This window comes from Grus americana, chromosome 2 (assembly GCF_028858705.1).
Source record: "Grus americana isolate bGruAme1 chromosome 2, bGruAme1.mat, whole genome shotgun sequence".
Lineage (NCBI taxonomy): Eukaryota > Metazoa > Chordata > Aves > Gruiformes > Gruidae > Grus > Grus americana.
The window spans coordinates 4,735,550-4,750,974 of NC_072853.1; the positions used below are offsets into that span (position 1 = coordinate 4,735,550).

Consider the following 15,425-nt stretch of genomic DNA (forward strand, 5'->3'; position numbering starts at 1 on the left):
ACACTGTCCCCCAACATGTAGGAAATTTTAAGTCCAGGCAATTACTGTGATAACTTAATGATTAAAGTTTTGTAAGGCTTAGGTGCATGAGATATAATTTGACGTGCAGGCTGGGAATTAGACTTCTTTGACCTAATTAAATAACAACATCTCTTATACCCTAATAAAAATAGGAGACCTAAAGCAAATGACTTTGACAGGAAAAGCTTTGAAGAAAATCAAGGACATAGGGAGAAAAGCTGGCATTGTTCCTGATATTGGCAGCCTGTTTAAAATAAATAATGAAACAAATAAAGTCTTTCAGGAAGAGTTAATGGTTGACACATAAACTGTGCCCTAAAGGGAAGTGGTAATAAATGTAAGAATTGCAGCTGCTTAAAAAGATATTAAAAAAAAATTAAAAAATGATAAAAATATAAATCAAACTGAACATCACCTATCTGCTCATTACAGCTTGTAAAAGTCATTATAAGTGAGATATCCTTTACAGGGGTCGGTTTCTTGAAACTGCGGAAATTCACAATTCCTCATAAAGTACTCATTTTTTTTACTTATTAAAGTTGATTTACACTCTGAAAACTCTGCTGACGTTCTTGTTGTAGATCTTGCTGTTTGTATAGTTGTGTAACTACTTTGGTATCTTCCAAATGTTCTGTGTCAAACGTCTGCTTTCTGTTGGTAGCGCTGTATGATAGGAATGTAAAACATACTCGTATTCCTAAATACCTCTTAAATAGTCAGCCAGGCTCAGTCCAAAGAAAAAAGGCTGCTTTGATTTAAAATTTCCACCTGTCAACCAGAGTGGTGAAAATAGTGCTTGTGGGCTTTCTTGCAGTCAGATGTGAATTACTCTTAATTCAAGACGATAAATTTAAAATGCTCAGGACAGGTTTCCATGTACTGAGGCATGGATATGTTTTTGTTAGTAATCTTGAACAAAATGTTATTCTGACTAGTGTGTTGGGTTGCGTATAACATGCATCAGAGAGAAAAAAAAGAAGTTGCATCACATTTATGCTTGGACTCATTTGTTCTGAAAAAGCAAAATTCTGTGTCGGAGAGGAGAAGTATAAAATTAGCTGTTAGCAAAGCATGCTTAGTAGGTTGAGTACTATATGGCTCCCAAGAGTATAGTCCTACTTTATCGAAGATCGGACAGGCAGCAGTGTCGATTGCAGTGACATCTGGAGATCAGCCCACTCGGACAGAAGGCATCGTTTTGAGCCATTCTGTCCCTAACAATGCCTCATCAGAAGTTGATTTCCCCCCCCCACCCCATCTCTAATGCCCTTATTATTAACAGAGGAGCTTCCAAAATTAGTTAGAGATGTCAAAGATCACCTCTAGATAATATAGAGACTGTGACCTTGGAAGACGAAGAGGAGGAGCAGTGGAGGGCAGATGGCAAATGAATGTTATCCTGATACTGAATCGGTGCTTTTAACTCCGCTAGAAGAGGCCAGAGCCTTAATTTGTCCTAATGTAGACTTATCTTCTGTAATAAGTCTAATATTATCAGATGGGTAAATAGGGGTGGAAACACATATGTGTTTCCCTCCTGCGCATATTTTTAAAACTACCATTATGATCATTAAGGTGGCTCCTAAAAATACTGATGCCATTAGAACCATGCTTTGGGCTTTTGTGCATATGGTACTTTGTTCAGAGCAGATGAGGCACAAATCTTTGAGGGTTAATTTTGCATCAGATTTCTGAAGCTGTAGTAACGTGAGTCGAGACCCTTTTCTTTCAAGCTGCTTATTCTGACTCTGCAGGAAAGAAAATTCGGTGTTCTATAGGATTTTGCTGTTGTGAAAAGATAGAGGAGCCATCTCCTTTTGCAGTTTAGTGATTACAGGTATAAGCAATTATATTGGGTAATTGTTCCGCATTCATCTAATGATGTATCTGTCCCAGGGTACGCTACAGCATTTCTGTGGCGCGTTTAACGCTACAAGAAAGATTACAGTGGAAACCACAGAGTATTTGAGATAACAACATCTGTTAGGGTACCACAGAAGAGTTGTGTATCGTGGTGGACTTGTGGTACCTGCCGCAAGTGCAGAACAAAATGCAGCCTGAACAGGAGTGCTGTGAATACAGAGCAACTTTGTTCATTTTGAATCTAAAATTGTGGGGAAAACAAATGTGGTATATGCTTCAGTCGTCGTCTTGGTCACATAAGTAGTTGCTGAAGATCAGCTTTTCTGATGGATATATTGAGGTATTCTGGGCTTTCATGTAACACAAGCTGGAATTTAAGAATTGTTAAATTACAGGGAAGAAGTCACTGGACTTTCATAGGACCAATGTTACCAGAAGTGTGGTGTGTTAGTGTAAAATGCCACCAACTAAGCATGAGTACCTAATTTCTGAATATAAAAAACACCAGCTAAAAATATCTGAATAGAACAAATGGATAAGGGGAAAATGATGTAATGTGAGTCTTTGTTTTCCATGCTTCGTTAAACTATTATAATTAATGATTCTTACGCTACTTACTAAATGGAGTACAGAAGACATTTTGTTTCTTTGTTTGCTTATCTAAATATGTTATATCTTGTGGTGATTTTTTTTTCTTATGCACTTAACTCTTTAGGGGGTACTTAATCACTGAAGTGCTGTTTAAATGCAGTTTTCAAAGCAATGCCAATTTGAAAAAAAAAAAAAAAACAAACCCTAAGTTATGTAAGTAGGTCATAGACATTGAAAGTAAAGCAAGAGAAATAGATTGCTTATTTTTAAACTGTCCTCCAGAAAAATTGGAGATTATCCTGTGGGAAATTTCTTGGTAACATGAAATGAGCAGTGAAAGCCAATGTAGTGGTTAATTATTGGTTTTCGCCCTTTTTGAGACACCATTTGATAGTACTGTTGCTAAGGAATTTCTGCTGTAGCTACATTTGAAAAGAAAGCTCAGTAGAAAGTTTGATAATTTTATTTAATAATTTCTAAGGATATAAACAAATATTAACCTAAAATGTATTTTTATAATACAACACAAGTTGTTTTTTTAAAATCCCTGAGCTCCTGGAAAGCATTCAGTACTACGTTCAGAATGATTTTCCTCTTGTTCTTTATAAAGAAATTTAAATCCAGCGTGGTGTTTTTATGAACTGCACTGTCAAGATGGCTTGTCAGCCTGAGTGAACGTTTCTCTGAAATACTGCAGCTGTATAAAAAAATCGTGTGCAGAAAAATGAAGCAGATGGCTTTTGAAAGTAGCAGCTGGTATATAAAATACAAGGCCTGTGATAGATTTCTTCTTAAATCATGTGTGCTGGCGTAGGGCTATTCTCTAATTTCTCCATCTTCACAAACATGGGCTTTCCTCTGTCTCCAATTTTTATTTGAAATTATACCAGCTGGAATTTGCTAGCCATTTATATGGCTAGGAAAGTATCCATTCTTTCCTAGTAAGTGTTGAGAAGTTAGAAGTTACACCATCAGTAATTTGCCCATTCAAGTAAAAGAACAAACATTTTAAAAGTCTGACATCAGAAATGAAACTGGGCTTTTGTGTATGTGCCTGTCTTCCATGTGGAAAAACCTTATTAGCTCATGGTTCAGTGTTCACCTCCTTTCTCATGGTTTAAGAGTATATTTGAACTTCTAATGCTCAAAAGACTAGAGACATAAGAGAGATTTTTGTTCTGGCTAACCAAAAAGAATAGTGACAAAAAAATACTTAAAAATATTGGTGAGAATAGAAAGTTAAAAAACAAAGTGAATTCTCACTGAATATCAGGACATGAATATGTCAGGAAATAAATTACCACATAGGATTATGCTGGATTTCTAAATTCTTGTTTGCTTTAAATATTACTACCCTTTCTAAGCTTGTATTCATTGAACACAAGTAGTGTACGTTGAGGGGGGCAGTGACAAGTTTTTTTCTCTTCTTATTTTATCAGGACGTGTAAAAGACTTCTTTTTCCTACCTCCAAGAGGTGCATTTATGCTTGGCCTTCCTGTTTTTCACATATTGTGTCCCTTCCTTGTTAGTAGAATGTTTGTAGCTGTCGTGACCGAGAAGTTAACTACAAATGTGAAGCTTTAATTCTTATTCACCAGCCTGTGAACGAGCAGTTGCAACTACAGTTACTTTTTCTAACGTGACACTGCACTGGTACTTATCTAGAAGCCTGGAGTAATTTACATTTCCATTATACCATATTTAATAGAACTTAAAGAGACTAATCCTTCCTCCCAAAAGCGTACACCTGCTTGACTGTAAAACTGATTTAAACTTGTTAGAATATTAAAAAAAAAAATAAGTCTGAGGGAAGAGGTGCTCGAAATCAGCACCACAGTTTGCAGCAAGAAATTATTTTTGTCTCTATCCTCATATGAATTGTTTTCCAATATATTTTTCTCTGCAAGTTCAGATAAGCATATTCTGCTAGAATGCAAAACGGGCAAGTGTGTTGCAAGCAACATGAACCAAAGTGATTCACTTAAGACATAATAGTTTGGGCGTTTGATTGTTACCAAATAAAAAGTATATAGGCTTTTAGCAGTGTAACACTAGAATTTATAGTCCTAGTGTAAATGTGTTTGCTTTGTTGATCTTTATGCATTTTTATTGCTACAGTATCGTGACCGTGAAGCATTTGAGATGACTGCAGGCTTCACGTAGAGCATCTGGTCTCTAGTACGTGGCGTGGCTCAAGTAATGCCACACAGGTTTAGCAGGAGTACTTTAAAGGCTTTGTTGGGTTGGTGGAAGTCGGTAAGGGTTGCTGCTTTGCTGTTTCTTGTTTGGCTGGTTGGTATTTTTGGGGGTGGCTTTTTCCAAACCAGGTTTGTGTGACAAGTTTTTGTAAATTAGTGAACTTGTACAAACTAGGTAAAATTAAGGTGTGTTAAATAGCATCCTGCAGTTTTTTCCAGTTAGCCTTTGGAGAGATCACATTCTGAACAATTAAAATAGGGAGCAGAACAACAGCAGTGGTACTTGATCTGTTGAATATATATATCTTGATGATATACTCTTCAGCCATCCTTCAGCTGAACACCAGCTCTCAGATAACACTGTCTTCAAAACCCACAGATAAGGATTCATCCTCCTTCTTAACATACTTCTTCTGAATTCATAGTAAACAGAAAAAACTGGTAGAATTAATGAGATTTGTCAGAGTTTCATTTTTGTATCTTTGCATATAGGCTTTATGCTCTTAAAGGTAGGGCCTTTTTTCTCTTAAACATTCTCATTCTCTCAGAAAAATATTCTCATTTCTCTCATTTAACTATATTAACAACAACAATAATAAAAGTACTGATTGAGCAAACACAAAAGACTTCTAGGAAAACTATTCAATTGCCTTGTGGCAGTGCGCTTAATTACCATTAAATTATCTCTTGCGCCTCTTCCATTTAATATTTGTTCAGGCTTTTTCTTCAGGAGGTTATGCAGCTCATGCTGAACCTCTTGCAAACTTCTTATCTAATGTTTGCACAAGCATTGGTTCATGCATTGATCTAATGCCATCTCAAAGAGAGTAGTCAAGAAAAATTAAAGGTGATAAGAGAAGTTCTCATTTAGTATTCTCGGAGTAGAAATTGGATCTGCCTTTTTTTTTTTTTTTTTCCCCTTCCCTTAGACTTACTGAAACTTAAGAATGTGTGCGGACAGGTTTCTAAAAAAAGCAAGATAAAATTAATTCCTTCTATCAATTTATTACCTTTGCTATCCGTAATAGGACACTGCTCAATCTAATCAGATTATGGCCGTAGGCTTCCTGAAGTTGATAATCTCTTTACACCTTCCAGAGTTTAAACACAAAAATAAATAGGTGTATATAATGTGTATGCGGTACTTTACGATAATCAAGTACAGCTATTAATTTTGATGAGGCGACATCATGACTGATTTTGTGAACACTGCTATTAGTCACTTGTGGACACTGGAGGGGGATATTTTTTCTATGTTTTCATCTCATTTCTTAGGCAAATGAAGGCAGTTTTATCCCACTCTTCGGGTTGAATAAAGTAGTGAATTTGAAAGGCTTGAAACTCTACATTACTGTACCAAGGAACTTCAGAAAAAAACACCCACTCACCCACCCAACCCACGCAGTAAATCAGCAGAGGAGAGTCTCTCTTGGTTGAAATGTGAGGTGGAATGAATATATGTAATTTACTCCACCTTTATGAAAGATCTGTGTTTGCCCACCTCTTCTGGACTGGGATATGCAAAAAACCCCTCCATTTTTTCTGCTTGTCATGCTAACAAAATTATGCACTCAAGTAGGCAACTGTTTGCTTGTAGCAATATGGTGAAAATGCCTCACTGTTGTCTTGCAAATAAGCTGAGAATTTTTGCAATACTTATTTTTTCTTCCAAATTGTTGGGATCGAGAGGGTTTTTAGAATTTTCTTAGTCAAGTTCTGGTGCCTGTAGTTGCAGAGTCAAACTGGGAAAGCATGAACGGAATTTATGAAAGCTGGCAAGCCAAGAGGGCAAGAGGAAAGAAACCCCAAACTTTAAATGTTTGGGTAATGTTGCTTATTTATTTACGGAATAGTAGTTACTTGAGGCTAGCAGCATTTTAAAATATGTTTGCATGAAACTGAGGATGTTCTTAAGCTGTTTAGTTTAACAAATGAAGTACTTCAGTACTGGGATCTACAAGGCAATGAGCTGTGAAGATAAATGAATACAAATTTGAGCTTGATATACTAGTAGCCTCAAATTAGCATAGTTTCTGCAAGGGGGGAAGTTTTATATGTCAGGACTGAAAAAACACTGCTACAGTCAATTCTTTTTGGTGCCTGAATGCCTCAAGGAATAGGTGGATAACAGCTCTGAAATTTCCTGGTGATGCAAAATTATTGCAATGGTTCAAAGAATTATAGCTCAAAAAAAAGTTTAATTTAAATATAAATGAACGAGCCAATGGATATTTGATTTGGGTGGATGTAAGGTAGGCTAGCTAATGGATTTTGTGAACAGGTGTGTTAGCTTTTTAGCTGAAGTAACTTGACCTATACAGGAAGGTGAATTCTCAGAAAAAGGGTAAGAGAATGAAATGAAAGCTTATATTTAAAGTACAATTGAAGTTCATTAATCCTCAGTATGGATTATATAAACAAGAAGTAAATTGATTATAGTTTCTTTTTCTTGATACATTTCTGGCATATGAGCATCAATACAAGAACTGAACTCACGTAGAATTTGTATTTTCAGTTTGTTTCTTACTTTCAAATATCTCCATGTAGACTTGGGGACGAAGAGTACTGTTCTGTTGTTTGCTACTATGGGCACTATAGAGGTCATTTGTGGTGGTAAAATTATATTCCTGATTTAAACGTTCTGAGCTTGGATCTGACAGTTTTATTGCAGGACATATCATATGCAGGACAGTTTCATGTCCTTACTGATGAACAGACGTTCTAATTTAATTTTCTGTTTAGAATCATAGACTCACAGAATGGTTTGGGTTGGAAGGGACCTCAAAGATTATCTAGTTCCAAACCCCTGCCATGGGCAGGGACACCCTCCACTAGACCAGGTTGCCCAAAGCCTCATCCAACCCGGCCTTAAACACTTTAAGTTATTACATTGTGCAATTTTTTGAAGGCATTTAGATGGTAGTTCTGATTTAAACAAAACCTTGGTTATAGAAGGTTTTATCTTAGAGAAATACTATACCATTACTGTAAGGTGCAGTTCTGCAGTAGAATGAAGAGTAATTTTAAATGGATGCTAGTTGAGATAAGATACTACTCAAAATCTTTGCTTTTTTTGTCTTGTTTCCAAAAGTGCCCTTGTGTTGGGTTTGCGTGGCAAGGTTTTGGTAGCGGGGGGGGCTACAGGGGTGGCTTCTGTGAGAAGCTGCTAGAAGCTCCCCCTGTGTCTGATAAAGCCAATGCCAGCCAGCTCTAAGACGGGCTCACCGCTGGCCAAGGCCAAGCCAATCAGCGCCTCTGTGATAACATATTTAAGAAGAAGAAAAACACTTAGGGAGAGAGAGCTTTTGCAGCCGGAGGGAGGAGTGAGAAGATGTAAGAAACTCTGCAGACACCAAGGTCAGTGCAGATGGAGGAGGAGCTCCAGGCACCGGAGCAGAGATCCCCCTGCAGCCCGTGGTGAAGGCCATGGTGAAGCAGGCTGTCCCCCTGCAGCCCATGGAGGAAGGATGAGGGGGTGTAGAGATTCCACCTGCAGCCCATGGAGGACCCCACGCCGGAGCAGGTGGAGGCACCTGAAGGAGGCTGTGGCCCGTGGGAAGCCCACGCTGGAGCAAGCTTCTGGCCGGACCTGTGGCCCTGTGGAGAGAGGAGCCCACGCCAGGGCAGGTTTGCTGGCAGGACTTGTGACCCCGTGCGGGACCCACGCTGGAGCAGTCTGTTCCTGAAGGTCTGCACCCTGTGGAAGGGACCCACGCTGGAGCAGTTCATGAAGAACTGCAGCCAGTGGGAAGGACTCACATTGGATTAAGTTCAACCTCCTTTACTCCAGACTATACAACCCCAGTTCCCTCAGCTGCTCCTCATGAGACTTGTGCTCTAGACCCTTCACCAGCTTCATTGCCCTTCTCTGGACACACTCCAGCACCTCAATGTCTTCCTTGTAGTGAGGGGCCCAAAATGGAACACAGTATTTGAGGTGCGGCCTCACCAGTGCTGAGTACAGGGGGACAATCACTTCCCTAGTCCTGCTGGCCACACTATTTCTGATATAACCCACAATGCTGTTGGCCTTCTTGGCCACCTGGGCACACTGCGGGCTCATATTCAGCTGACTATTGACCAACACCCCTAGGTCCTTTTCCATGGGGCAGCTTTCCAGTCACTCTTCCCCAAGCCTGTCGCGTTGCCTGGTGTTGTTGTAATCCAAGTGCAGGACCCAGCACTTGGCCTTGTTGAACCTCATACAGTTGGCCTTGGCCCATCCATCTAGATCCACGATATGTACTGTAGATACACGCGATATGTGTGGTCATGTAACTGACAGTTCCTCTAATTTATACGTGGTTGGTTGTAAATGATTTCATAAATTAGATGGTGTTTTGTCCATTAGAGCAATGACTGTTTACTTGTCTAACGCGTAGGACTTTTTGCATTTAGGGACCTTCATGGTTTTGAATGAAAATAGAGAATCAAAACATTTTGACTTTCTGGAAGACGCGTCTCTCTCTCAGTTTATATCACTTACAGCCGTTGTAATTACCAGATATACAGCCTGTGATTTGCGGGAGGGTTTTTTTTTTTTAACCTGTTATCAGATAAATCTTTGTAATGTTACCAGAAAAACTCAAATAGAATGCTGTTTCACATGATATGTTTGGGTTGTTTGGGTTTTTTGGTTCTAAGGATAATGAAGAAAAAGGCAATTATTAATTCTTCATATTTTGTGTATTACTACCATGGGAATACAGAATTACTATTTCCATATGTATATCCAAATAGCAAACTACATGATGCTGAAGGACAATTATTTCTTCTCCTGTCTCTCATTAGCATTTGTAGGAGTTGAATTGAGAAGAGTTAAAAGCTTATTGTTTTGTTGAGTACCTGTATGAGTTCATATGCAAGAAGCTTTCTCCTGATATTGCGGCTATTGTAATAGTTTATATTCTCACTCTTGCACAGTTTATCATACGTCTTCTTTCACATCTTTCTGTAACAAATTAAAATTTTTCATGCGATTCATAACTAGGAAAGTCCTATATATTTGTTGCTTTGTAGTCTAGGGCTGGATCCAGCTGTCAGGTTGGTGGTGAGAGAATGCTGTGGTGCATGCTCATGTGTTACTGGGAGGATGCTGATGGGAGAGGACCTCCAGCTGTTGAATCTGCTGCTGTACTTCCTTATCTTTTAAATTATGAATTTCATAGTGGTAGCAGTTTGAAGTAGTTTTTCTTACAACTTGTCATCACTCAAAAAAACCATTTTGCGAAGTGTATTTCTTTCATAATGTATAATCTCCTCTTTGATCTGCAAGTCAGTCATGTGAATTTTGTGATATTTCAGGACTTTCTGCAACTTTAGGATCTTAGGCTTCAGGATCTCAATAGGAAGTGTATGATTTCATAAGATAGAGGATAACGTGAGCCGTTAAAGAAAAGCTGTACTTCCGTAGAGATATTGGTAAAAAACACCTGTTGCACAGAAGACAAGATTTGCAGTGTGAAGTTCTTCAGCACTAGTTCTGTTCCCTTGTATTGTCTTTTTTTTTTTTTATAACAACTGTATAAATTACTTACACTGATGTGATGAAAGTATTACCTAAAAAGTAGGCTTTCTGCCTCCATCGATGTTAGTAAATAAAACACGTCCAGGACGTGCAATGAAGCTTTGACCCACCATAGTCCTTCATGTTGAATATTTCGTGTGCTCTGTGGTACAGGTTTTGCACGTGCCACTCTACCACTCTTCTAGCCTGTGCCCAGGCACAGCTGGGGGACAGTGTGTGCCAGCAGTGGCCCACATATTCTGTTTTGACGCAATTGTCCTCTTCAGGAGGGATGGCCGTTTGGCCATAGTGTTTGGCCTCCTCCGGGTCAGAGCACACTCCTTGGCCTGTTTTATTTCCTACTGTAGATTGTAACCATCTAGTTTCACTCTTGTTTCTTCTTCTTCCTAGTTCAAATATTATTTTACGTCACTATGTAGTATGATTTTCACATACTACTCTTTTTACTTACTGCTGGTTTTATATTCACAGTAACGCACGGACATTTGTCTGGTTTATATGCATGGTTAGCTTCAAAATTAAAAACTGTTGACCAAGATGGTTCAAGAATACAGCATACGTTCATGTATCTTGAATGCAGGTGCAACCATCTGCTCAGCCTCCTGTGAAGATTTTGATTATATTTAATAAAACATAGGTAATATTGATGTAGATAAGGATTTTTTAATCAAGTTCATTGCAGTCAAAATGGCTTTCTTAGAGAAGTGCAGCTCATTTGTGGAGAATATGAACATAACTTCTTTTTTCTCTTCATGCACTGTAAATAGTCATTCAAAAAAAAAAGAAACTTAAGACGTATTTATTCTAAAGTTGTTTAGGCAGTATTTTAGTCTGTATTGACACTGAACTGATCTTTCTGTGATGCATACCTACTTCTTTTGCTGTAGGTGAAAAATGACTATATGTTAGAAATAGCAGATCAAGTGGACCAGGAAATTGCTTTGAAACTAGGTTGCCTTGAAATCCGGTAAGCTGATAATTTCATTTATTATTCAACATGTTTCTGACAGAATATATAAATTAATTTTGAAACTGCTTATAGTTCATCGATTTCTGACCAGTAGAGTTGAATAAAACATCATAAGACTTTTTTGCTACAAAGTAGTTTGAAGAAAAACTGAATAGACTGTATTGTAACCTTTTTCTAGTTATTTTTAAGTTAACATTAATTTTAAAATTTTAATTAATTACATCTTCATAATGCCTTTTGGGTGAATTCTTCATCTGAATAATTCAAAGGCCTGTAGAGTACAGTGAAGTATACTTTTTAAAAAAATGGCATCTGTGGTGTTATTTAGCAAAGTCTCATCATTGTGCATATATAAATCCTACAGCTAAAGAATGTAATTAAAGATAAATGCTGCTACCTTTCCTCTCTGCATTTACTCAATTCTTAATGTGCTGTTTTCAAATGATCAAATCTTAAGGATTCTTTTGGGTGTTTTTGGTGTTCTTGTCAACTGTATAGACAGCTGGAAAATAAAGATAAATTTATCAGATTAAGAGATCCTTGAGAGAGTTCCCAGCACAGCTTTTGAAAGGCATGTTTTGGTTTTTGCTAATTTATGGGGAATTTCCAGCCCGAAACATTTGCTTTAGTTATGCTGTTGTCTCACACAGGGAGATTAGGGAAGAAGTAAAATTGATAAGAAATTAATGACAAATGTAAACTGGTTAGCAGAGAATAAAAGCATCCTTTGAACAGTACTTTCCAAAATAAAATTCAGGCTTACGAAATTTCGTAGGTCTCGTAGGAGAACCTGATGTCTTTGCTATAAGTTTTGCTGGTAGCCCCAGAGAAAAGAAGAATTCTTTGTGTAACTGCAGACTCCTTACGCATGTACAAAATTGTTGGTGCCTTATTTCAAAACATGGAATGAGTATAATAATCCATGATTATTTTGTCAGCCAAATCCTGTTTTCCATGGTTCTCATGCTGTGGCTCTTCAGAGCATTTTCATGAGATATTTCTAGTAGATGACTACTAAAACTATCTTAACCATAAGCATTACTAGTCCACTTTCTCAGTGAAAACAATGATCCTAGCCCTCTCCTAACAACAGCTGCTCTTTCTTGATTTATTTATTAATTTATTTTTTAATGTGAACGTGTCTGGATTGAAACTGTTAAGTTTTCATCATTCCCTGCTTCCTCTGGTTCTCCCTCTTACGTGCACGGAAATGAGTGCTGTTACAAAGGAGGGAGATAATGTTGGAGGTGGAAAGGAGCTGCTGAAGGGCAGGTTAGGTCGCTTCTGTTGGTACCAGTGTAGTTTAACTGGTTTAAAGTGGCTTTGAAAACGCAGTACTGCTATAGTCCTGCGTAATGTTCCATACATGAAATTATTTTGTAAAATAAATACTGGATCTGTTGAGGTAGGAAGATAATGTATTAATATTTATATTTTAATTCATTCTGCCAATGTTTTCTAATGGTAAGTCCCTGAAACATTTGACTATGTTGATGTTGTAGTTTTAGGCTGGATAATCCAATAATTGTCGCTTTCAAATATTTTTCCTGACTTCAGGAGATCCTATGCAGAGATGAGAGGCAATGCATTAGAAAAGAAGTCCAACTATGAAGTGTTAGAGTAAGTATTGCGTTCTAGCTCGACATTTGAACTGTTTCTTAATCAGGAACATTAAATTCAGTTAAATAAAAGAACATTTCTGTTGTAATTCTTTATTCCATGAAGTTTATTGAGATCTTTGAGTGCTTTAATATAAGAAAAGGATGATGAAACCTATCAAGGTATAGAAGTAGGAAGAGCACCTTTAACTCTGGTCCAGGGAAACAAGGTTGGAGTTGTTTAAACTTGATCAGGAGGCTTATTATGATTTTTTGCGATTTTGCTAAAGTTTATGGGTTCATCACGTCTAGTTCTAAGGTGATTTTGTTCTAAATGGTTTTCTGTGCTTAGTTGTGTTCTCCAGTTGTGACTCATCTGTGGTAAACTTTGAGTGACTTGAAAATGTTTGTGGTGGTGTTTTTTCTTCTGTTTGATCAGTATGTGGATTTCCTGAATCGTGACCTTGCAATTAGTGAGTTTATTATTTATGTATGTATCACAACTTTTAAGAAGACCAAGAAGCATCCTTATACTGAAAAGTATTTTGGTTACTTAATCGTGTTGTACAGCAGATGGCTTCAGTCCAAACAATCCAAAGTCCCTTAGAACCTTCAGGGATTGAAAACTGGGTTTATTTGTATTAATTTCGTGGAACAAGGTTTCATACATACATACACCAATGATCTGCTCTTCGCTATTAATTATCTTTGTAATAAGATGATGTACAGTTTAACATAAAATTGGGATTAAAGATTGGTGTGGCAATGAAGTCTATTTTTATTTTTAATAAAGCATGTGTGCTAACTTTTAGAGGTGTGAAATTAGAGAATTTGGGAGTGGAAAATAAGATTTTTTTCATCACAATGAATAAGTTCACAAGGATTTTTGAGGAAACCATATGATTTTAATAGGTAAAGATAACTTTAAAGAATTGCTTGCTTATTTACATAGTGCCTGCTGTTTATATAGGGCTTTTCTATCTGTGCAGAATTTTTAAAGCATTGTTTTTGTTTGAATTAGGGTTTATTTGAAGGTCAGTAGCCACTAGTAGAAATAGCCTGCTTGAGGAAAAGGACTAATAAAGATCAACAGGGTGAGCGGACAGACAAGGCTAAAAGGTGATATAAAAAGAAATCAGAAAATACTGTGACCTGGAGAAATTCTGATTCTATGTCATCCTCTTTGTGAAAAAGGAGCTTATGAGTTACAGTAGTTGCAGTTTACATATATTCCAGGAAAAAGGTATTTTTGAGTTATATGGCAACTTATAAGCTACAAACATTAGTAATTGGGTTAACAACTTTGGAAACAACGAGACAGAGGAAAGAAGGCTCATAACAGATGCCACGAAGTACTAATTAATAATTGTAACAGGTGAGAGTTCCTGGAGGATTCGGTATGGGGCTGCTTCCAGTTTAACAGTGTCTTGTTTCTTCCAGTGCATGTGTTTACCAAGCGGTAAATGTTTTGGTAGGAAATAACTTAATTGCTGCTGTGAAAGACAAAGTGAAGCAAAACCCTGGTATGCAAAATCTAACAGCTTAATGCCGTGCAAAATTGGAAATGTAGAATTGTGCACTTCAGGGTTTTTTTTTTTTTTTTTGAGAAGGGAAATGTGTTTTGTATGGGGTTCAGCTGGGAGAGTTGAAGGATAAAAGCACCTTAAAGTGGCTCTAGATAATTATAAGCTAGTAAGAGTCTGCAAAAAGTGCCAGTGGTCGCCAAAATGTACTCATTGGATCTTACCACCTTAATAGCCTATAAAGGTTTATCTACACAAGTAATATTTATTTCTGAAGTGAGGCTTTTTGTTTGTTTTGATTTTTTCCTAGTTTTAGTACATCATGAGGCACTTAACCAGCTGAGTGCAATTTTTAAGTGGCACTTTTTTGCATTTGGTGTGATTGCTTCTTGCCTGTCTTTGTCAGATGTCTGTTTGATGTATATTTGTCTTTGATCAGATTTTCATACAAGACCAAATCTGGATGGGAAATGGTAGATAGAATCAAACTGTTAAGTAGCCTTTAATAGTTGGGCCTTCATGTAATGAAAGAAGAATTTTTTTCATAATAAATGTGAAGCCTGTTAGCATAGAACAGGGATAATTACAAGTACAAAAATGGGAGCTATATGAAGGAACAGCTGCAGCCACAATTTTGTAAGAAGCATGTTAAAGTCTATTATGTTAATCTAACATTACTTTTTTGTTGTAACTTCAATTGGGATGAAAAATAGAAGTAAAGATATATGTTGCCTAAAGCTGCTTATCATTATGTGACAAGCGGTATCTTCTATCTGTAGTTGGTATTTTATTAATCCTATTGAAGTTTATATATTTAAAAAAAAATTATATTTAAACCCACAAGTAGAATGGAGTAGATGAGGTTAAATACAAAGCTGTAGTAGAACTGTGTGAACCAGGATCTCACTACTAATTATCTCTTACTGGCAATCAGAAAACAGATGTCTGGGTTCTTAATCTGGAGGACTGAGTTGGTGTGTATCCCAAACTGGCTGTTTTACCCCCACGCAATGCAGCTGAGAAGGGAAGGGAAGAAGTTTGTAGGGTTGTGGTTTCAAACTGTTTGTATGTTCCAATTTCCAGTGCTTATTCTCTTATTTATAAGTACCCATAGTTTGTTGTTGATCATGGCT

General features: G+C 37.3%; 1 protein-coding gene across 18 annotated transcripts in view; it reads left to right on the forward strand.

Moving 5' to 3' along the window:
- The window catches only part of PTK2 (protein tyrosine kinase 2), a 224,137-nt gene that overhangs the window by 118,136 nt on the left and 90,576 nt on the right, over positions 1-15,425 (forward strand). For all 18 annotated transcript variants that reach the window (XR_008575651.1, XM_054814477.1, XM_054814476.1 and 15 more), the window contains 2 exons: positions 11,089-11,168; positions 12,729-12,791. Coding sequence is in view for 17 of the 18 variants with exons in the window: in XM_054814477.1 (XP_054670452.1) it covers positions 11,089-11,168; positions 12,729-12,791 (143 nt within the window). In the remaining variant the exon portion in view is untranslated. The remainder of the gene's footprint in view (positions 1-11,088; positions 11,169-12,728; positions 12,792-15,425) is intronic.